The sequence below is a fragment of the Aedes albopictus genome, unplaced genomic scaffold (assembly GCF_035046485.1).
Source record: "Aedes albopictus strain Foshan unplaced genomic scaffold, AalbF5 HiC_scaffold_498, whole genome shotgun sequence".
In the NCBI taxonomy this organism is placed as follows: domain Eukaryota; kingdom Metazoa; phylum Arthropoda; class Insecta; order Diptera; family Culicidae; genus Aedes; species Aedes albopictus.
The window spans coordinates 1-25,000 of record NW_026917307.1 but is presented as its reverse complement, the minus strand read 5'-3'; the positions used below and the strand labels follow the sequence as shown (position 1 = coordinate 25,000).

Here is a 25,000-nt window from a genome sequence, read left to right as displayed (position 1 = left end):
CTGTGCGCTCTGATTTGTTTGTTTTGAGTGAGTGGTTGAGAGGGTTATTAGAGCGGGAGCCAAGCTTATTATTATGATCTCGAGCAACCTTCACCTTAACGACACTATGTCAATGTGAATCGTCAAAATCTGTCAAAATACACTATAGTACACAAAGCAACGCAGCGCTAAAATGCCAAAAGCGGTGAGTTTGATAAACAAAACAAAAATTGGAAAAGTCAAAACAGCATAGGTTTTGTAGGACTTTTTCTACAACTCAAAAGGTCGAATCTGCATAGAAATCAAAGCAAGCATTAGACCTATTCAAATCTAACTCCAGGACTAAACAAAAATATCCTAAAAAAAACAGGAAAAAACTCTTTCCAATAGAATCGGTCATTTTGGAATGTTATTCCCGAAATGCCCCTGCAGCACACAGCGCACATAAAACATCAAACTACTCACGACAACACTGTTTTCGCCGCGTCCAGCATCGGGTACCTCTCTCTTCGACCGAAAGCGTCGAAAATTTTTTCGCATCGACCGCCGCCATTATCGGATCCTTCAGCATCATCAGCAGCAGCTAGAGTGTGAAGCTTCTTCTCGGTTTATACGCGGACGCCATTGTTTATTTTCTGCCCGCTAAGCAGCGACAAATCCGCCGTTCCGGTTTACGTTTCGTCGCGTAAATAGTGCGTAATCGGTGCCTACCGGAGTGCTCAGTGCCGTGGTGATGAAGTGATTTGCGTACGGGAACCGCTTGAAGGTAATTTTCAGTTTTTCGAGTCAGAAGTAGCCAGGAACTTGGGCAACTAAAACGGCGACGACGACGATAGCAAAGGGGATTTGAACGGATTTTGCGTGCTGCTCTTTTTCATCGGTGGTGCTCTTCTCGCATTAGTGATTGGGCGATGTACGCACGAGCGAGAGGTGGTAGTGTTTTTGATTCGATTTTCACTTTGGAAAAGGTACTCTTCTGGTGTTAGTATTTTTGCGGTAGTGATGAGCGAGAGGGACAACTGAAAGGAAGATAGCGTGATGGTATGGGTATGAGTGGAATGCAAAATATCGGTTTTTGCCGGGCGAGTTTCAGTTGTTTTGCTCTAGCATATGGATTGTTCTAAAGGAGTGAGCAGTTCATATCGATGCACATAAACATGTTAGTAAAGGATAGGTGAGTATTGCTATCTTGCGTGTTGCTTGTACGCAATCCAGGGGTGTGATGGTATTTTTTGTTTGCGTATACACAGTATTACCAAACTACACAAATTTGAGTTTTGTAAACGCAATCTCAGAATTCCCAATTCTGTGCACAGAAGATTTTGGCCAATAAAAGTAGAGATTGAAATAAACGCACTAGGGGCTGTCCATAAACCACGTGGTCATGAGGGGGGGGGGGGGGGGGGTTCGGCCAATGACCATTTTGTATGGACAAATAAAAAAATTTGTATGGACTAATGACCACGCGGGGGGGGGGGGGGGGGGTTGAAAATTCCCAAAAAAATGACCACGTGGTTTATGGACAGCCCCCTAGGCTCAAAAGAAGATAGTACACAGGGTCTAATATTTTGACCAAAATCTAATTTTCGTTGTCAAACAGATTTTGACTAGGCTGGGTCAACGTTCTAAAAAAATATTTTAAATTGCTCGGATTTAAAGTTTTAAGGTGTCTTTTGAGACCTTAACTACTGCAAAATTTGGGCATAATAGGTTTTGTCTACATTTTACGTATCGCGGTTGTAGTTTGTATGAGATTTTATGTAGGAAAATATACCTACTTCTATGTATTTTTCTTGAAAGTTGCCCAAAATTGTCCTGTACCATATAGCCGTTGATGTAAAAGTATAGCCCAGTATGTGTCAAAGATCTTTGTAGAAAAACGCAAAGCGATTCGATGCATGTGAAAATAGTGAAAATGTTATATGGCAAGCATTTTCATACGATCAGTAAGTTATAACTTTTGTTATAAGGGCTCGTTCAAATATTACGTAACGCAAAGGGGGGAGGGAGAGGGTCTACAGGGTGGCCACCGAACCGGGAAAAACGGGAAAACCGGGAAAAAGACGGGAATTCAGAACGACCGGGAAAAAAGCGGGAAAAAGCCGGGAATTTGAGATGATTACCGGGAAAATTATTGAGAGAAATTGGGTGAACATATTTGAATTTTATACAACTTATCGATAATCTGTATTAGCAAGCTAGATTCAAATTATCGGTTTATATCCTGTACAACTTTGCCTTTTTTCGAAAATTTTGTTAATTCATTATCGAATTTGTGAATAAATTTAGAACTTCAGCATCATTTCAAACATAAACAATTTCATAAAGGATTAACCCTTTCCTTCCCACGATTCTGAACGACTATTTCTATGTCAAGGAAGCGTTTTCAAAAAAAAAGTGCTCAAAACTTATTCTAAATTGGTCAAAGTTTCCGAAATCAACGAAAAAGTTTTGCAGTAGAAAATCATTAGTTGTTTCATTGTTTATCAATAGTTCTACTATTAACGCGTGTGTTGCTAGTTTGGTTTACCTGATGAGATTTGTATTGTAAAAACTTTTGCATCATATTTATTTAATTCCGTTTGTTTCGAGTTCGTCGAACATCGATGATGGTCTAGAGCAATCATGGGAAGTAGAGGGTTAAATAAATATTGAAAGTGAATTTGAAGAGAAAGAATTGTGTCTTTCGATCAGAATATTTAAATTTTCGACGACCTTAAGACAGACGGAATTAGATGTAATAGTTTTCAGAATATTATTGTAACCCCAATAGTTTTGGGTTAACTACTAACTACTTGTTTAAATAGTGGAACGATCATCAAAAAATCCAAATTCGGGTACGCTTTTTTTGGCTGTTAAAATCGTAAAAAATAAAAGATTAATACTTCATATTCATATATTTCTGGAAGAAAGCACATGACAATGACACAAATGTCCCAAATGGAGGATAACGTGCCTCTGGAGCCGGCCTTCTGATACCTGACTAGGGGTAGGCGGGGCAATATGGACACCCTAAGGTTTTTGCCAACTTTACCTGGTAAGTTTTTACATCTTAGTTTAGTTTAGTTTTTTGATACATGTATCCTTTAAAGTCTATTTAGCATCTATTGCATAAGAATGCTCACGAAGAAAAATGATTTATCCACTTCAAAAAATGTTTTGAAAAATGTTAGTTTTTCATGACCGTCTTCAAGCATACGGGGCAGAATGGACACCCCCATGGGGCAATATGGACACCATGAGACTTTTACGAATTTCGTACATTATTTACACCTATAAAGTCATTTCATTACAAAACAAATATTATGGATGAATAATACGCCGAAGTAGTTCATTTTTGTTCAGTTAATTTAAATTCAGGCTGTTTTGGATAAAGCTTCGTTTTTGTCGGCATGTACAGCTGTGCCTAGAACAACTATTTTCCACTGCTGTCGTTTTTTGACCAATTTGTTTCACCGTATGTCTACTATATAGTGAACATTTAATCGAAAATATACTGAAATCGAAGAATTTGGTTGGTTTGTGATTTAGGTTATATTTTTCCCTTGCCGCTTCTTTCAAAAAGGTGAGTGTCCATTTTGCCCCGGCAGCGGTAGATATTTCCAAACTTGATTTTTGATATAATAAGAAGAAAATATAAACATGTTAAGCATGTAGATACAGTAAAACTACTTGCATGTATTCTAGAAATATCAGGTTTTAATCGACCTGCAATAAATTAATCACTAAATCTTGTTTTAGATGGTGTGAAAATTATAATTTCCATGCACAAAAAACGGAGGACGCAACTTTTTCGTGTAAAATCAAGTATAATTTTAATTTCGAATGTTTCTTTCCTGAAACTACGTTTTAGACAAATGGACTATATTCTCCACTCATTAAAAGTTCAAAAAAGTTCGCATATTTCAAAATATTGAGGGTTTCCATTCTGCCCCGGGTGTCCATAATGCCCCGCCTACCCCTATACGTCTTTTCCAAATTTTATTTCAGATTTCTGTGATTAGAATCGATATTTTAAATTGGACAAATGTATTTCGGCTCGATTATAGACTTAAATTTCCAGAAAGCTGTTCAAGTAAAATTTAAGAATTCAGAAGCAGCGTAAGTACCCGCCAGGTTTTTCTGTTCAACGTTCACTTTACGATGCCACGAAAATATTCACCTAATCTTCAACAGGACCTTATTTCCAAAAACTTTTCTTTGATATACTTCCAACCTCTTCCAACAGAAAAAAAAATATTGGTATTGGGAGCTACAGTATGTAGGGGAAATTACCTAATCTCGGCCGTTTTGTTCTCTTCGTCTCTGTGGGTTTTTTGAAACCTATTGAACTCAGAGTTGGTCTCAAATCCTTCCCAACTAAGCTAAATTATATGGCCAAGTTTCAGGCAATTTGGCTGACAGAAACCCATCATGACGAAGAGAACAAACCTGCCGATAAAACCCATTGTCACCCTACGTGGACAGTACTTTACTCACACGGTCACTTTGTAAGATCCTAAAATCGATTCGTTTGGTTGCATATTTCTCGAATTACTCCGCATCTGATGTAAACTGATTGATGTAAAATTCGCTATAAGAATAATTTTCTGCAATTTAGTAAAACATATTTGTTCAAAATTACACTTGGTTACAGCCAAACTTTTTTTATCCCCGCATTAGGGAGAAATTCGAGGAAATCAAGCTGTGTTCAATAAGCTGAGCTTTTGTGGCGTGACCTAACATTGACTGAGATAATGTATAATCATTGGTTGGTGATCATTCTCAAAAGATGGAGAAGGTACACAGAGAAAAATTTCTACTCAATGACTGAGTTGGCCTTACTCAGAAATCGAAAAATCCTTTGTTTTCTTACTCACTTTCCGTTAAAAGTGGGACAACCCATTGCCAATGGGTTGTCCCACTTTTAGCCGAAACTGAGTAAGAAAACAAAGGATTTTTCGATTTCTGAGTAAGGCCAACTCAGTCATTGAGTAGAAATTTTTCTCTGTGCTCAATACTTCTTCATTGCAGTGTGAAAAACAAGTTAGAATTCACGTAGAAGAAAAGCTTAAAAAGACAGTGCTAAAACAGTTTATTTATTTTCAACTGTAATCGTAAACTTGAATAAATAAACAAGCAAAAAAAAAGAAACCATTATTTAGGAAAAGTATTTGTATTTACTAGTTAAATGCATACTTGTGAGTGGATTATTTACATTGTTTCAATTTTTACGAAAAACGAGAGTTGGGTGTTACATACTCCAAAAACGTCCATTTTGAAAAACCGGGAAAAGATGAAAAATCGTACCGGGAAAACCGGGAAAAAGACGGGAATTCCAAAATTTAAATTGAGTGGCCACCCTGGGTCTAGCACTGTGTTACGCTTCATACAAAATTTCAAATTTTCCCATACAAAAGATGTTACGTGGGGGAGGGAGGGAGTCTGAAATTATCAAATTTTGCGTTACGTAATATTTTAATGAACCCTAAGACTCGGATCGCTTGCGGTATTCGGCGAGGGGGTCTGAGCTTGCTAAATTTTGGTCTGCGTGATTTATGAACAGTTATGTTCGGTTAAGTTCTAGATTTGTAGTCATGAGCTAGGGTCTTGTACCATTTGGGCAGGTGTACCTATTTTGGGCACTTGCCGCTATAACTAAGTCAATTCCAAACCGATTAATTTGAATTTTTTGTACAGAGTTAGATACTGTACGTGCCTAACTCTATACAAAAATTCAAATCAATCTGTTTAAAAATAACGTAGTTATAGCGGCAAGTGCCCAAAATAGGTACACCTGCCCAAATAGTACAATACCCTACTTCTTTTTGTATGATGAAAAAGTAAAATTCTCCATTTGCAATGAAATGGTGCAAAAAGTGTGGGTAGCGTAGAAATTTACTTCGTCATATGCGCCAATTCCCGTCATATCAGATGGAAAATAGCCAATAATCAAAGATATTCCTGTTGGAGAGTATCAAAGCAATCAAAACTTGAATTTTAAAATGTATCGGTGTTAGTTAGCAACCCTTGGCAACCGATAAACAAACTCGGGTTATAAAAACCTAGCATTGTCAGATTTTTCTCTAGTTCTTAAGTTTCCTTGAATAAAGATGTACAACATTTGGCGACGAAAAGTAACGAATCCAACGCTGGAGGAAGAGCTGCTGGATCAAGAATCAGGATAGCTAAATCTGGAGAAGCCCACATGCAATACCTCTACCAGCAAATCCTGGATCAGAGTCGGCAGATGGCGGAACAAAACGCTCGGATGTGTTTCCAGATAGCCAAGAACGACGCCGACGATTTCCTGGCATACGCTGGAACGGTCAACAGGTGCTGCAAAGATTTTGACCTCAACAACATCCAGGCGTATCAGTTCAAGAGCCTGATTTTCATCTGCGGGTTACGTTCTTCCAAGGACGCCGACATCCGGACGAGACTTCTTTCCAAGCTCGAAGGAAATGCGGAAGGCGAATGCACTCTGAAATCACTGAGTGCCAACGCCTCCAAAATCTCAAACACGGCACTGCCCATATAGCCGAGACGGTAAACGCACGGGTATTCAGCATGACCATGCTGAGGATGACGGGTTCGATTCCCGGTCGGTCCAGGATCTTTTCGTAAAGGAAATTTTCTTGACTTCCTTGGGCATAGAGTATCTTCGTGTCTGCCACACGATATACGCATGCAAAATGGTCATTGGCAGAGGAAGCTCTCCTCAGTTAATAACTGTGGAAGTGCTCATAGAACATTATGCTGAGAATCAGGCATTGTCCCAATGAGGACGTTACGCCAAGAAAAGAGAGAGAGAGAGAGAGAGAGAGAGAGAGAGAGAGAGAGAGAGAGAGAGAGGCACTGCCTTGGTGGAGCAGAAGAAATCGGTGAGCTCAATTTTTGCAGTCAAGCAGCGCAAATCCGCATCGCCCAGATCTGGATCCAAGAACAGGAAGAAAACGAAAGCTCATCCCAAGACGCCCTGCTGACAGTGTGGCGGAATGCACTACGTCCACGACTGCAGCTACACGAAGCACATAGGGCTGCATCATGAAGTCCAACCGTCTGATGATTCCTGCAAGCTTCTACCAACGAATTCTGAAGCAACTGCACAGAGGACATCCGGGAATGGGGCATAACTAGGCTGTTGCACGTAGCCACGTGTACTGGCCAATGATAGACGACGATATTGCTGATTATGTCAAGAGGTGTGAAAGCTGCTCCATCCACTCCAAGACCCCACCCAAGGTTCCGCTACAGTCGTGGCAACCCGCACAATCTCCCTGGGAGCGAATCCACATAGACTTTGCTGAACCGCTCAATGATTTACACTTCCTGGTAGTTGTGGACGCTTTCTCCAAATGGCCAGAAATTCGCATCGTGAGAAATCGGATGACATCGGCAGTCACCGACTTCCTAAATGAACTATTCGCACGTTTCGCTATACCAAACGTCATAGTTTCCGACAATGGCTTCCAGTTCACGTAGGAGCAATTTGCGACTTTCTGCAGGAAGAACATACATTTAGCCAAGTTTTCCCATACAAACTTCAAGCGTTTTGAGCGCCCCCTTAGGCTCAACCGATTTTGCTCAAATTTTGAACGTAGCTTCTGGGAGTCCAAATCAACTGATTTTGGAGGTAAGACTTGGCATTTTTCGAATTTTTTGTTTTTCATATAAGTGTGGGCCACCTTAATATACATACACTAACTCGAATAGAGTTGCGACATATAAAAGTAGGTAAAAGCTCAATTTTTGCATCCCAGATCACTTCGGATTTTAACAAGAAGCATAATACATGTTGCTAAATCTTTATACATTGTTTTTCAACCAGTACTATTAAATCTTTGGGACATTTTACTAAAAATCTAGGTACTTGCAGTGCCATACTTTGTAAATATATATTTCGTCAGGGCGGTCGAAAATGATCCAAACAGCACATGCTTTTCTTCATCGTATAAAGAATGCAAAACATCGGAATAAATGAAGTTATTTCCGGATGTTACGCGGAAAATGCAGAAAATAAACAAACATCAACTGCCATTTCAAATTAATAATGAACTGTCGGATGAATTTTGACAGGTAAATGAACCAAAACAACTTGTATTTTCATGGTCACTAATATTACAAGTGCTAATAATATTGGTGGAAAATTGAGCCTTTATGAGCATGAGCATAGATGACCGCACAATTCGTAGTTGCTACTCCGTGATTGACCAGAGCAATCGAAATTGCACAAGGAACCAATGAATAGGGCTTGGGACTAGCTTGCTATTCTCAATGTACACAGGTCGAGAGCTCTCAACTTTAATAAGGTCAATAACGGCGCCGGCCACGTCCTTACGGTCATCGAGGATGGAAGGGAATGTTAGTAAGGCAAACGTTGTTATAAAGACCGCGACTCACTGCATCTCCACGTTTGTCTCAGGATGGAATTTTTTGTTAGTAGGGTAAGGTACATTGTCAGTCCGGGAGTCACCTATGGTTGGTGATATGATTTGACAATGGATCAATATACACAAACCGCCGTTAACAACCGACCACTTTTCGACGCAAGAACTAGCCAAAAAGAAAATTCTATCGCGCGTCTCCACTCCACTAGGGAGCAGAAACCTTTAGTCTATTCCACACAGAAATACACTGAACGCGACTCACTTGTCGGCGCCCGAATTTTTTCTCGACCGGCGAACCCGAACTAACATTTTTCACTCTTTTGTGTAAATGCAAAAAATGAAAGAAAATATTTATTATCAACTAAAAGTGTGTTGGAAATTAGCGCCGAAGGGAAGCGAAAAATTCGAAACCGACTCGAACCACGGCGCGCGCACACTCGTCCCGTCGTCGGAGCCCCGCAGAGAGAAGAGAAAAAAAATCGTAAAAATCTAGCAAAGCCAGCGCGCGAAGCTTTGCTGCTCCCAAACTACCGCACACTACTGACTGCTTGGCGTGGAAAATTGAGCCTTTAGCACTTGTAATATTAGTACTTGTAACTTGTAACTAGTAGCTAATATTATTAGCCCGATTATGCAACAGGGCCCAGGCTACTGTGACAGGCACGAATATATTCTATGCCCAAAGAATCTAGTGAATTGAAGTTCTTGGACTGCCTGAGAATCGAATCCGTTACCTGGATTATACTGAATACCCAAAAAAAATGTGATCAAAAAACATCGTCGCAAAAACATTAACTTACGCTGTGTTACCCAAACGACCGCTAGGCGCTAAGTAGATGGCGGTAGTGAGCAAGTGTCAAACAGGACCGAAAACTATGCGAGCGCCGTAAGCGAGCGGTTTGCGAAGTACAAAGTAATTGCAATAACCGTTAGAACGATAACACCAGCGGCGTCATGGTCGCGATTTTTCCGCAGTCAAGTTCGCAGATTGTGAACAATCCTCGGTACACACTTTACGTAATTTATGTTTAATCCCTTACTGTCAGAGCTGTCAGATCGGTGTAACACGCTAAATATAATTCATACAAAAGGCTATTTACACGGAAAAAATACACGGTAATGAATATTTATTGGGTATTGGGCTAGACACAGAAAATTTAATGGTTTTCTTTGGTACATCGAGGTCTTGAAATTAGTCTATGATAACACGATGTAGATTAAGACGTTTGTTTTTTGAAATTCCCTATTGTGATTGTCTTTATTATCGAGATTTTTCAACAACGGGTTGGATCATCTCCGTAACGGTACCAAAAAGAATGCTTGATGCTGTGTTGTTATATATACGAAGAGAACATTGTTATCAATTAAAATAGTCAAGCGATTGAACTGTGTTAAATTTTTCATTTCCTCCCAATTGGCAGTTTCAATCAGAATACGAAACTAAGCAGCATAATGATTGTTTTGCCGCTACTAACGTATGATTAGTCGGTTCGTTATACTTTTTAATTTAAAATTCAAACCAGTTACTTATCATAAGGTGACGTCCTAAACTCACCTCCGATAAATGTATGTGCCTTCTCAATTATATTAGAAGTAAAGTGGTGAAAAAGAGAAATAGGCAATTTTATGGAACATCACAGCAATCCCGCAGGTGTAAGCGAGAGATCATTCACAAATTTTGCTATCCATTGAATGTTTCTGATTCAATTGAAAAGAAGTACTGTGTAACCACTACACAGAACTCAAACTATGACTTCTTTCACACATACATGTGCCACAATAGAAGTGCTATTTCAATCATGCAATTTGCAGCGTTTGCAAATGAAAATCGCTTTTCCTTCTCTTTTCGATCACCCACTCGCATATGGCCGCTTACACTCACACATCTAAGCGAATCAGAAGTAAACATTTTCTATCTCATAATCCCTTATGAATGCTTTTCAGTCGCACTAAAGCCAAAACAGAAACCGAGAATTTTCAAAATAATCGAATATTGGGGAATGTCCATGGGTTATGCCACGAATACGAGAGAGAGGGAGTTATAGAAATGGAGTTCGTATATATCAGTTGAATAAATTGTAACGTTAAGGTAAATTTATGACATGTAACTTCTTTAGATTTTTATGGGTCTCAGCTAATAGGAAATAGTACACCTGATAATTCGGTAACAGAAAAATCTCTTGTAGGTGACGTAATTCATGGACATTTTCTTATACGAAACCCATAGAGAGAAATAGCACCACCGATGTGATGAGAGCAGCACCGTCGGCGCAAGCAAGACAGCTGTAGAAGAAGAGCACATAATGATTCCGATTTTTTCTTATTCTTTCATCCATTCAGCAAAGTAGCAAACTTCGGTGGAGTGAAAAAACGCAAAGTTTAGCCTGAACATTCTGCATCCAAACCCGAGAGGAATAGCCAGCTAAACGCGGAATAGAAAGAAGAAAAACTGATCAGTGTAAGAAAAAAAGTGTTGAAGCAAATTTTTCAATGAAAAATCAAGTGAACGATATTTGCAAAGTGCAAACATTATTTATTGGTGACGCGTAGGAACTAGGAACTTCGAAACAGTGCTGTAATAGATCGGGAGTGAAAATTTTCGCATCTGAGTGGCATGACAGCCATATCGGAAGCGGCTGCTGGCACCGAACTGGTCCCAGCATCCACCAAGAATAATGCCATCCTTCGGTGGAAGCGCGTAACAAACCCGAGTGGGCCGCAGCCCCGGCCCCGTCATGGCCATCGGGCAGTTAACATCAAGGAGCTAATGGTGGTCTTTGGTGGTGGCAACGAAGGAATTGTCGATGAATTACATGTCTACAATACAGGTAATTATTACAAAGGTGGCTGATTGATATCGGTGTTTCTATATTTTTCAGGAAGCTTTAGGGCGGCTGAGGCACAGATTGTTGATAGTCTGTCAATGTTTTCAAACATTTTATCGTTCGATAAGTCAAACTCTCCCCATCATGATCAGCAAGTAAAACTTTGTTTCGCCCTGCAAAGAGAGAAAGGTACATTTTCTCAATCTTTCACTACCACTAGAAGACAGCCCAAAGGCCCCAGTAAGCGTAGCAAAATCGCCGCCATATTGAAATTTTCAAAGTCGAAGCGGTGTCTTCTTCCAGGCAAGTGCCGCACTTCGAGGGCAGCCAGTTGTGGTATTCTTCTGCGCGGTCAGTCCTCGTCCGTCAGGGCGGCTGCGCTGCTATGGCAAAAAACGGGACAGAAAGGGACACAAGATAAAGTGCAATCCCTGTTGGAACGCTGGCTGCGAGCCGTCGCAGTCACTAGAGACCATTTGCAAGAGATAGCAACTACGCATATGAAAGATAAATGGTTGAACAGAGACAGTGCAAACGAGAGCAAGACGGTGCATGCATTTGGATTTGTGACATTTGGAATAGGAGACAACAAACCGGTGCAAGGCCTAGCCAGTAGTACGAAAAGGATGCCGACCTAAACGAGTTTTCCAGAAGTTCGTATTGGATCGTTTGTTTCGACGTTGCACATTTTCAACGGGGGAGAACTACATAAAATCCAATTGGCGATTGTTGGGCCAGTCGCAGTACTTAGCGGATAGCGGATATGTTGGAGTGCCTTGTATGAACATGAACGACGAGTGAAATACGAATAGCGAGGAATTCTGTACTTGGCAAAATGCGTTACCGAAATCAATCGAACGAAGCTATTGCAAGGCCTAAAACTAGCCTCAATATGAATTGTCTTTTCAAATACAAAAATTCAAATTCACAAGTTCACTCATCAATAATAGTAGCTGTGGAATCGATCTTATAAAAAACAACATGTCAAACAAGAAGCCTGCATCAGAAAAAAAAACAATCTTCGCGACAGATCATTTAGAACCAATGAAACAAACTTTCCTCAGAAGAGAGCAGTCCTAGCGACCGATTCGAGTCCTTAGGACTCGTCTCAAAAGTGAAGACTCCAGAAGAGCTGCCGTAGCGACAGATACGAAAATTTTCGGGTTCGATGAAACTAAGAGCTTCAGTAGAAAGCAATAATGACGACAGAGTCAATCGTGAAGAGCAGTTTTAACAACAGATTCGATCCATCAGGATCTGTAAAACAATGAATTCGTCTCAAAAGAGAGTTGTCGTAACGACAGATACGAAATCTTTAGGTCCAGTGAAACTGAAAGCTCTCATCAGAATAAAGCAGTCAAAACGACAGAGTCGATCGTTTCAGACTAGGTACTAAAACAAAAAGCTCGTCGTAGCAGAAGATTCGATCCTTCAGGACTAATAAAAACAAAAGCTCGACTAAGAAGAGAGCAGTCGTAGCGACAGATTCGACCCCTTATGATCTGTAAAACAATAAATTTGTCTCAGAAGGGAGTTGCCGTAGCGACAAATTTGAAATTTCAGATCCATAGTGAAACTAAAAGCTCGCCACAGAAGAAAGGGAATCGATTGTTTCGAACTATCAAAACAATATGATCGCATCGAGTAAGAGCAGTCGTAGCGACACATTTGTTCCTTCTGGACTAGGACTAGAAAAGCAAAAGCTCGCCTCAGAAGAGAGCTGCCGTAGCGACAGATTCGAAATTCAGATCTAGTAGAATTGAAAGCTCTCCTTAGAAGCAAGCAGTCATAAAGACAGAATCGATCGTTTTGAACTACCAAAACAAAAAAAAGCTCGCCTCAGAGAAGAGCAGTCGTAGCGATAGATTCGATCCTTGAGGAATAAATTTATCAAAAGCTCGCCTCAGAGAAGAGCAGTCTTATTAACAGATTCAATTCCTCAAAACTAGTAAAATCAAAAGCTCTTATAAAAGGGTCACATTCGATCGTTTAGAACCAGTGAAATAAACTCTTCTAAGAAGAGAGCAGTCGTATCGACAGATTCGATCTTTCAAGACAAGTACTACCGAAGATCACCTCAGAAGAGAGCTGCCGTAGCGACAGATTCGAAATTATAGGTCCAGTGAAACCAAAAGCGTCCAGTGAAATCAAGGCGGTCATATAAACATAGTTGATCACTTCTAACTAAAACCAGAAGAGAGCTGCCGTAGCGACAGATTCGAAATTTAGATCTAGTAGAATTGAAAGCTCTCAAGCAGTCATGAACAGAATCGATCGTTTCGAACTAGAAAAGCAAAAAAGCTTGTCTCAGAGAAGAGCAGTCGTAGCGACAGATTATATTCTTCAGGATCGGTGAAACCAAAAGCTCTCCTCACAGAAGACAGTTGTATTAACAGATTCAATTCCACAAAACTAGTAAAATCAAAAGCTCTCTGAAGAGAGCACTAGTTCGATCACATTCGATCGTTTAGAACCAGTGAAACTAACTCTTCTTAGTGAGAGCAGTCGTAGTGACAGATTCGATCCTTCAAGATAAGTACAGCCAAAGCTCGCCTCAGAAGAGAGATGCCGTAGCGACAGATTCGAAATTTTAGGTCCAGTAAAACCAAAAGCTCTCCTGGAAAGTCTTTAGAAGAACGCGGTCCTAAAACAGAGTTGATCGATTCAAACCAGTAAAATAGAAAGCTTGCCTCAAAGAAGAGCATCGATCTTACAGGACTAGTAAAACCAACAGCTATCAGAAGAAAGCACTCGTAGTAGATTCGTTCGTTAAGAACCAGTAAAATAAATTCTCAGAAGAGAGCAGTCGTATCGACAGATTTCATCCTTCAGGACTAGTAAAACCAAAAGCTCGCCTCAGAAAAGAGCTGCCGTAGCGACAGATTCGAAATTTTAGGTCAAGTGAAACTAAATGCTCCCATGAGATGAAAGCAGTCATCAAGGTATGGAACGTTTCGAACTAGCAAAACTAAAAGCTCGTTTCAGAGAAGAGCAGTCATATCGATAGATTCGATCCTTCAGAACTAGTAAAATCAAAAGCTCGCCTCAGAAAAGAGTTGCCGTAGCAAAAGATTCGTTATTTTAGGTCTAGTGAAACTCAATGCTCTCCTTAGCAGAAAGCAGCTAAACAAAAAGCTCGCATCAGAGAGGAGCAGTCGTTACGTTAGAATCCATCCTCCTGGACTATTAAAATCAAAAGAGAAGAGAGAACTCTTTGTAACAGTTTCGATCGTTTAGAACCAGTGAAACAAACTCTTTTTAGAAGAGAGCAGTCGTAGTGACAGATTTGATTCTTCAGCACTAGTAAATCCAAAAGATTGCCTCAGGTCCAGTAAAAATACAAGATCTCCTTAGAAGTAAGCAGTCGATCGTTTCGAACTAGCAAAATAAAAAGCTCAGATCAGAAAAGAGCAATCGTAGCGACACATTTGATCCTCCAGGACTAGTAAAACAAAAAGCTCGCCTTAGATAGATGAAAGCTGCCTTAATGACAGATTCGAGCTTTTGGGAACCACAAAGACAAAAAGCTTGCCTTAGAGTAGGTAGCTGTCGAAGCGACAGATTCGATATTTCAGGGCAGGATATGTATGTGTGTCTATTCACCGATGATGAACAATTCTCAGCCTTTTATGAGCATTCGGATTTGATTGGCCCCTTCTAGCGGTGCAGATCGATCCTCGAGTGCAATGTATTGAAACACCTTACGAGAGCGAAACTTGTATCTGACGGAATTCGTGGGTGTTACCATTCCCCATCAAACTACTATTACAAAACCCTAACGAGACTTCTATGTTCTTCCACACCTCATCTTTCAGCTACCAACCAATGGTACGTTCCGGCCACCAAGGGCGACGTTCCGCCGGGATGTGCCGCGTACGGTTTCGTGGTCGACGGAACCCGCATCCTGGTGTTCGGCGGTATGGTCGAGTACGGCAAATACTCGAACGAGCTGTACGAACTGCAGGCCACCAAGTGGGAATGGAAGAAGCTGAAGCCCAAACCCCCAGAGTCCGGATTGCCACCGTGCCGACGGTTAGGACACAGTTTCACACTGGTTGGCGACAAGATTTATCTGTTCGGCGGCCTTGCCAACGAAAGTGATGACCCCAAAAATAATATTCCGAAGTATCTGAACGATTTGTACATCTTGGAGATCAAGAACAACCAGCTGCAGTGGGAGATTCCGACGACCTTCGGTGAGAGCCCTCCGCCACGGGAGTCGCACACGGCAGTGTCCTGGTACGACAAGAAACAGAAGAAATACTGGCTGGTCATCTACGGCGGTATGTCCGGATGTCGGTTGGGCGACCTTTGGCTGCTCGACACGGACACCATGTCCTGGACCAGACCCAGAACCAGTGGTCCTCTTCCGCTGCCCAGGTCGCTGCACAGCTCGACTCTCATCGGCAACCGGATGTACGTCTTCGGTGGATGGGTCCCGCTCGTCATGGAAGACGTCAAGGCCGAAAAGCACGAAAAAGAATGGAAGTGCACCAATACGCTCGCTTGTCTGAATCTCGGTAAGTAGGACGCCCGGAACGAATTTCTATAATCGCTATATTTCTTACAACCCCCGTTTTCCATTCGCAGAAACTATGACCTGGGAAGAGCTGGATCTGGACACCGAGGAGGACAACATGCCACGGGCCCGAGCCGGACACTGCGCCGTTGGGATCCACACGCGGCTGTACATCTGGTCCGGACGCGATGGCTACAGGAAGGCCTGGAACAACCAGGTCAGGGTGAGCTCTGTTTTCTACAATTAAGTTATCGGTGTGAACGATTTCAATTGAAAACATTGAAAAGTGCAGCACTTTTTGAATTGGCTGTTGGTCCGCTTGTGTTTGAAGGGCAATGGGTCGTATGAATGAAAAATCGTTAGGTTATTATGTAAAAAAATTGTAATTTCGATTGGAAACACCAGAACCGAAATATCAAGATTTTTTTACGATGCTAAATCTGTAGCTATTTCAGTGGATGCTGCTGAACTCTGAAGGAATTCGTCTTCAGAAGTTTCTTCTAAGTATTTCTCCCTGACTTTTGTTCAATAATTAATCCACAGAATTTCAATCTTTCTGGATTTTTTCCAATAACTGCAGACCACCACGAAGTTCTTCCGGAGTTTCTCGCAGGATTCCACCAGGTTCGTTGGAATTCTCTACAGAGATTCTTTGGAATATCCTTCAAGAATTCTTCGGAGTTCCCTTTAGAAATTCTTCAAAATTCCCTTCAGAAATTCTTCGGAATTCCGTTCAGGAATTCTTCGGAATTCTCTTAAGGAATTCTTCTGAATTCCCTTAAGGAATTCTTCTGAATTCCCTTAAGGAATTCTTCGAAATTCCCTTCAGGAATTCTTCGGAATTCCCTTCAGGAATTCTTCGGAATTCCCTTCAGGAATTCTTCGGAATTCTCTTCAGGAATTCTTCGGAATTCCCTTCAGGAATTCTTCGGAATTCCCTTAAGGAATTCTTCGGAATTCCCTTCAGAAATTTTCCGGAATTTCCTTCAGAAATTTCCCGGAATTCCCTTCAGAAATTCTTCGGAACTCCCTTCAGGAATTCTTCAGAATTCCCTTCAGAAATTCTTCGGAATTCCCTTCAGAAATTCTTCGGAATTCCCTTCAGAAATTCTTCGGAATTCCCTTCAGAAATTCTTCGGAATTCCCTGCAGGAATTTTTCGGAATTCCCTGCAGGAATTCTTCGGAATTCCCTTCAGGAACTACTTAATATTCTCTTCAGGAACTCTATGGAATTTCCTTCAGGAACTACTTGATATTCTCTTCGGGAACTCTATGGAATTTCCTTCGGGAACTCCATGAAATTCCCTTCAAGAACTTCTTGGATTTCGCTTCAAAAATTCTTTGTAATTTCATTCAGGAATTCTTTGGAATTTCCTTCAGAAATTCTTAGGAATTATCTTTAGAAATTCTTTTGAATTCCCTTAAAAAAATCTTAGGAATTCCCTTCAGGAATTCTTTGGAATTCCCTTCAGGAATTCTTTGGCATTTCCTTCAGGAACTCTTTGGAATTTCTTTTAGGAGGTCTTTGGAATTCTCTTTAGGAATTCCTTTATCGAACGGTTCGGAAACACTTTGGATGATTTAAGAAAGGTTACGATGAACTACGCTAATCTAAACTTTAACAGAAGTCAGAGCAGCTAGCTGAACACGGTTACTTCATACTTCAGATTCTTACGACTCATTGTTTAAACCCCGGAGCAATTCAGCACAAGCTTAAATATAGCATTTAAACTTTTATGTTGCTTGTACCGGAAGCGGCCCGGATGTTCAGCATTCGTTATCTACAATGTCCCGAAAGGGTGTTTTAAAATTTTCCTAATAGTATGTATTTCCAATTGGAATCGAGATGTGAAGTTTGAGGCTTTCTCAAACGGATTCACTGGCAATCATTCATCATCCGTCATCCGCGCGCATCTCATGATCTGATATCATTCACTTCGATACACTTTGTAAAATTCACACTGATTCTTAATTTAGTTGAGAGCTCCTTTACTACCTTTTATTTTATGTGTTTTGTTTAATTTTTAGTTTTTGCTCTGTTTGGTTTTCTGTTGATTCAAAATTTCTCCCTTACGAAGAGCCGACATCTGTTGTTGCTGCTTCCTCTTGTACTGCTCCTTAGGTTTCTCCTTTCTCAGCTCCCAAATCAATCCAGTGAATAACATTTTACCCCCGAACCATTCCAACAGGTTTGCTGCAAAGATCTGTGGTACCTGGAGGTGGAACGGCCGACAGCCGCATCCCGGGTCCAGCTGGTTCGTGCCTCGACCCATTCGCTCGAACTCTGCTGGCCGTCGGTTCCCTCCGCGGCGTACTACATTCTGGAAGTGCAGAAAATACCGCAACCGCCTCCGACACCACCGGCAGCACCGGCACCCACTCCTGTGCCGAGCATTACACCAACGCCGGCAGCGGCCGCAGCAGCCTCCCCGGCTCATACGCCGGCGGCTATCGCTTCTCCGTCGCTTGCGGCCATTCCGCAACCGTCACCCGTGGCGGCCGTTGCCGCAGGATCGATGTCTCCAGCAGCGGCGCAACTTCCGGCAGGACTTACCAGCGGAGAGCCACTTCTGCCGCAACCAAGTGAGTTTCCCATACCGAGATTTCGGATCATATATCAGTAGGTTTGTTTTTTGTTGAAACTGTGTATAGAAAAATCTTAGACATTCCTGATTTGATGGGTTTTATAATGTTCATATGATTCAGATCTGTTTCCCAATTATGTTCCAATCTTATTATGATTATTGTTATTTTACCCTTCGACGACATGAAGCAAAAAATTTGCTGACTGAACTCTGAGATTTACTCACAATTCTCGAGTATTTCAGCTGTATTATTGTTGATTTAGAATAATTAAAATAAATTGTTATCTCTAAATTTAATCGTCATATTCTTCTACCAGAAACTGAAAAATACCCACAATGTTTAAACAATAATGTCTAGACCAGCGTTTCTCAAACTATGGGTCGCGACCCACTGGTGGGTCGTGACTTTTTGAGCATTATCATGATAATCATTATCCCTACTCAAATACTTTGTTTATAGAATGGAATACGAAATTTGCTATCAGACACCCAAGCGGTGGTCCCCTAGGTAGAGCGGTGTGGGGAGATCGACTCACTAAAACCCTCATTCTTTCCCTTCCTTTTCTTTGTGATACGCCGGTTAGGGATGACTTCGAGAAGGGGGCGGGCGATCGTGCACGAGCATTCTCATTGGTAAGCGTTTCACCAGCTATCGCCTGCAGTTAGAGTTAGACTTAAGCCTATAGTTAGACTCAAACTCTTAGAGGGGGAGAGGGGACCAACTCAACTTTCTGTTGATGAGCCAGCCATTTTCTCTATAATTCAAGCAGGATTCGGGAGACCGTGGAAGATATGAAATCCCACTGGTCCGCCACCGTACCTACGCATCCTTTCCATCCATCCAGATATTGTCCGGACCGGAGTGATATCTCTATAGCATGTCCCTTGTATACTCGACCTTTGCTCCACGAAGCGTGGGCATTGTGCATTCGGGACATGAGGCCTGCTCCTTCATTTAGACAAGCTTTGTATGAGCGTGCTGGAGGAATCCACTCTCAGCCATCTCAAGATTGACGATGTTCTGGTGATTCGTCTCGGGCCTCTTATGCCACGTAGCTTGAAGCACTCTCCATCTTCAGTTACCTAGGGTAATGTCGTCGGCGAAGCCAACTAGCCGTATGCCCGGTAGTGGCGTGAGTCTCAATGCGCCATCATACGCCTTCCATAGTACTGGGTCCAAAATTAAACCCTGGAGTATCCCCGCGGTGATGTTGTAACTCCTCTTCTTTCTAGGTGTCGTAGACGAGCACCCTTTTCTGGAAGCCGAACTGGTTATCCGAGAGCCCAGAGTCTTCTGACTTCTCAGTATATACCATTCGTTAGCCTTAACACTTAACAGCATAATTCGTTAAAACAGCTGCTCAACGGTGTACAGTAGACTACTACTACCGACGTCGGCCACGTTGCTTCCCGTGTTTGGGCAATAGAACCAATCTTTGTCTTTTCCGCCTTTCCGGAAATTCGCTTCTATTCAGGCACATCTTCATAATCATCTGAACATGTCAGGGCGAACATCGATGACCACCTTAATGATTGCTGTCAGAATTCCATCTGAACTTCATGACTACCCTGTATGCATCACTCCACGGGCCACCGCGTCGTGCTGGCAGCTTGGCAGAGATTATCGAAGAACGTCCATTTACGCGCCTTAATCTCCTTGTTTAGTGCCAGTTTAGCCGGACTCACTTCGCTCTATTCTACCCTCATCTAAGCGAGATCTTTGCATCATTCTCCTAGCTAGGATGCCAATTCGTGATACCACCAGTAAACTGCTTGGAGTTCATTCCTGGGTAGGGATCGTCTTGACATTATGACGTCGCACGTGTGGCTTAGGGTTCTAATTAAATTGTCGCTAGACAAATCGTCGGTGTTACCATCCATGAACAATTTGCTCCACAAATGCCGGCTTGTCGAAGCGCGAAGTCAGGTTTCCCCGCATCTGATCGTTATCTATGACTCAGCCTCTTGCGATGGCCAGGCGACTACCGCATTCGAGTGCCAAGGTGTTGAAATCTCCAGTCATGATCTCTGGACCGAATCCCACAAGAGGATAGCGAATCTGTCAGAGACGAGAACGCGTCTCTCACCTGAGTGGCCATAGCAACTGCAGTAGTAGTACACCCCGTTTATCTTCGCTGGGCGTTGCACTCCCTGTCGATGCGGCCCTCTTGTCTGCCCTTCCTGCAGAGTTTGCTCCTTTCGGGGCGATTCCCGATCGGTCCTGGAACTTTCCCTAAAGGAAGTCTTTGTGCTTTCCACACGATATTTATACACATGTAAAATGGTCATTGGCAGAGGAAGCTCTCAGTTAACAACTATGGAAGTGCTCATAGAAGACTTATCTAAGACATTAGACGCAGCGTGGACATTATTCCAAAAAGAAGAGGCAACTTTCTCGCACTGCTGCTTAAGGGCGACTGCAAGCTCTTTGTCAGTAATCTCGCTCAGGTTTTTACACTGTAGAGTAATCTTTGCCGTCTGCGCTCTCACAGTCTCACTTGCTCTTTATAGACCAGGACCTCTTGGGATAGTGCTTTGTAGAAGGTGCGTTTTTGGGCGCCTTCTTCTTCAACACCAGCAGCATCTCGGATTAGGCAAATAAATAAATCTCTCCCATTCTGGTGCACCGGATACTTTTTACATTCGCGCCCAGCCTCGGGAGTCGAGTCGATTTCCCTTCTCATGGCCCTCGACACTTCGACGTACATGTCCAAGGGTTCTTCTCCTTGCGTTGACCCTATCGCACTGGCTGGTTTAGTCTCTTTGAAAAACAGTTGACTTAATTTGAAATTATTAATAAGAAAAGTTATAGCGATTTCATTTATTCTATGATTTTTTAGTAAATTTATCTAGTTTTCATGTGCATCCCATTACTTTTTCAATTTAATGCCGGCTATTTGGTAGCTTTCCTTTGAAACATAAATATATTCAAGTTAATATAGCAATTAGCTTATACCGATACCGTTTATAGCAAAAGAAACGCCAAACCATGTGTCAAACTGTCTTGTTTATTATAAAGAGAATCTAAATTTCTTGCAGATGAGGTGTAGATGATTCTTACTTCCGCTGAGCGAAGCGATAGTCAGTCAGGTTTCAAGCGTTAATAAAAGCACATGCTGCGGAACTAAACTCGAAGTATTGTTCTAAATTAATTAGTGGGAATTTAAATGAACTATAATTACCATCTCGAATTTTGAAACGATGATGAAATTTTGGATAAATTTTTGTTATATCAGAAAAATAATCCAATCGTTATTATTTTCTTTCGTGTAAAGAATTTTAAGTTTAGTAAAAAGTTTTTAATAGCTTATTATATAAGTCATAAATGATCAAAATTTCATTGCATTCGGTTCATTGAATCCGGAGATATAACAGCTCAAAGTTGGCTATCGGATAATTTTACCTTTTCCTAGAATCTTTACAACTTTGTGTAGAATGGCCCGATCTTTTCTAAATTTGAACCACCGATACACAACTAGTTGATGAACTTACAGTAAAAATTTGAGAATGTTTGATGACCTTTTTGAAAAGTTACAGCGAGTTGAACATTTTTTGAAAAGTGAAAATTTTACCTGTCCCAGTTATTTTGAGTATCCCCTGTATGTTTGTCGCCATTTACCTTCCGTGCACGTATAGTACATGCTTCGTACACCTTTCCGTGACTTTCTTGCAGAACTGGTCTAGCCGCATAAGTTTTTCATAAACCATATTCTCAGGTTCAGCTTCTAAAATGAACTAAGGAAGGTTTATGAGGCATAAAACATGGAAAAAATGATAGTTTTTGAAAATTGATCTTCCATACCGGGGACCGGGGATTTGGTCTTGGCTAGAAACTTAAAACGTCAAAAAACGCAGTAGGCAAGACAAAGTTTGCCGGGTACAGCTAGTTTGACATAAAGTCGTTTGGCATAAGGTCAATTGGCATAGACATTTGGCATAATCGAAATGCATCCTTCATTACTATGCCAAGTGTCCATTATGCCAAATTACGCAGCGGCGATCTCTCTCGAGCGGGTTCACCGTCCCTCTATTTCTCTGCTTGTTCTCGCTTTTGCGTTTGGTTAAGTTGGTTTAGCTAGTCCAAGGTTGAGCCGTTGAGTCATAATTATATCTGTTGAGTCTTCTTGAAAACGTTAGAGAGTAAAAAATTCGAAGATTGAAAGTGAAGATTGACATTCTCATTTTTTCATTCGCGTTTGGCCACATTCATTGTCAGCTGAATGCCTCTCTTTTTTCATTCAATTCTCTGTCACGAATATTTTTTCGCAAGTCGTAAAATGTCCAATTTTTGTTAACAGACGCACAATCCGACTTAATGGACGAATAGAGATGATAATTGATATTCTAATTAACTACTATACACACATTTTGAGGAGATTAGAAGTATAATCGGGAGTTACGGTCCAGTTATATTTCTCAGTGAAAATTGTCAGTGACAGAAAAATGAATGAATAGGTGAAAAAATTCATTCAACAAAATGAATTTCATTTTGATCCCTCAGTTGAGAATTTTCAAATTTCACGGTGAATTTCACTCATTGAAAATGAAAATTTTAAACTCTGGACAGCACAACAAACTAGAGGGTGGCGAGTACGTGCAATCGGTTGTGTGTTGCACCACCATAGTTACACCCTTTCTTTGCCGTGCGCTGGAGGTCTTCTGTCTCTCGCACTCTGTCGTAAGCACTCTCTCTGTGCTTGTTTCTGTGTTTGGCACCGATGTGGATCTACCCATAGGTGCGGCGATACACCGAGAAAAATTTCTACTCAGTGGCTTGTTCATACTCAGAAATCGAAACATTCTTTGTTTTCTCACTCAGTTTCAGCTAAAAGTGGGACAACCCATTGTCAATGAGTTGTCCCACTTTTAACGGAAACTGAGTAAGAAAACAAAGGATTTTTCGATTTCTGAGTAAGACTAACACAGTCAATGAGTAGAAATACTTCTCGGTGTAGGAAACTCGTCGGCTCTTCCATTCCTACGGCGTTCTTATGAGAGTGACGTCATGTTTACATATTTCAAACATGACGTCACATCCATAAGAATGCCGTAGGAATCAAAGAGCCGATTAGTTTCCTATCGCCGCACTTATAGGTAATTCACATCGGTTTGGCACAATATTTGATTCTATGCAAGATTGGTGAAATTTTGAATCAAACGGATCCATCGCCTGTTAGTCCTTGATAAGCCCAACAACTTTGCCCAAAATACAGACTCTCTAATTAATTTATTAAGTTTTTTTTCTGTACACTACCCGCCATAAATATAGAATCGCATATTGGCCTCCTAAAGAGAGGTTACGTTTTGTAAAATCTTATTTCATATTTTGTTGTTTGAGTCGTTCCAGATAATCATTTTTGTGGGAACCGGGTAGAAAAAAAACGTTTTATCGATAATTTTACTAAAAAAATAATGATTAAACTTTTAATCGCCAATTGCAACACTCATATTGAATATTGCAGCACTCTAAAAAGTTTAGCATCACCCTAAAATGTGATTACATAAGTGACCCGATTTCGTCAGCCCCTTTTCGGAACACATTTTGGGCTCTCCTTAAAAACCAAAATAGTTTTTCAAACTTTTTATCCCTCCATGTTTTGCATTTCAGCTGTAGTTTGATGATTATCATTAAATAATTGGTTAAAGTTTGTCTGAAAGATAATGAAAGCAAAAAGTTTGTCGCAGAATGGGGCTGACAAAATCGGGTCCTTACTGTATTTCAGGTCTTTGAGGCACAAATCAGTTATGATCCCCCTAATTCTCTTTGACAATGCAACTCGTATCCACAACCTAATTGGTTCTAGGTTTACTTAATTTTTCCTCCTTATTCTGGGTGATTCAAAACTTGTTGGGTGCTGCAATACTGAGTATTGCAACGATTCCATGTTATTGGCGGGTAGTGTATACAGTGACCCCACAATTTATGAATCGGCAAAAATGACCACAGTTTATGGATCACTCCATTTGATCAACATGGTGATTCATAAATAGTGTACACTAATTAAGGTGATTCATCGGTGTGGGGTCACTGGATTGAGAGTACCAAACAAAAATGCACTGTGACAAGCACAGTGCTAAGCACCCTCTTCGTAGAACTAGTGCTGCGTTTTGTCTTTCGCACAGTTACGAAAGCTCTCACTCATACCTCTCTGTCCCTCGACAAAAACGGGAGACCAGCACTTGAGATTTAATAATCATTATATTAACAATGACCTAATCAACCATTTTCTTCCTCTTCAAACAGTCATCAAAACCCTTCCGGGTAGAGCCGTGGCATCGCCGATTGCCGTATCTCCATCACCCGTGGCCGTTCATCCATCGGCATCGCCGCTGGCTGGCAGTGCCAGTCCCAACATCCTGCAAACGGCCGCACAAGCCATCAGCAGTCCGGTTCACAACCCACCCGGTATGCAGTCGCCAACACCGATCGCAATGGCCGCCGTACCATCCTCCCCGGTGCATAGCGTTTCTTCACCCCCTGTTCAACGCATCGTCACCAAGGTTCAAGCGGCCAAGCCGATGCAACAGCAACAGCCACAACAGAAGCAGGTGCTCACTCCAAGTTCTCCGATTCTTCAGCAGCAACCCACGCAAATCATCCAGACTCAAGTGCAAGCTCAACCGATGGTGCAACAGCAGCAAGTCACTCAGATCACCCAACAGCAGCCGCAGACGATCCGCGTGGTCAGCGGAACGGGTGCCATTACAAATGCCCAGCAGAT

General features: G+C 41.5%; 1 protein-coding gene across 1 annotated transcript; it reads left to right on the top strand.

Moving 5' to 3' along the window:
• Nucleotides 1–389: 389 nt before the first annotated feature.
• LOC109432288 (host cell factor-like) lies at nt 390–24,994 on the top strand (the record flags this gene model as incomplete). Its single annotated transcript, XM_062843731.1, has 6 exons — nt 390–1,138; nt 10,689–11,176; nt 14,989–15,693; nt 15,764–15,915; nt 17,883–18,276; nt 24,523–24,994. Coding segments are annotated over exons 2-6 (1,937 nt in total), but the record flags the coding sequence as incomplete, so codon positions are not given.
• Between the last annotated feature and the right edge of the window lie 6 nt (nt 24,995–25,000).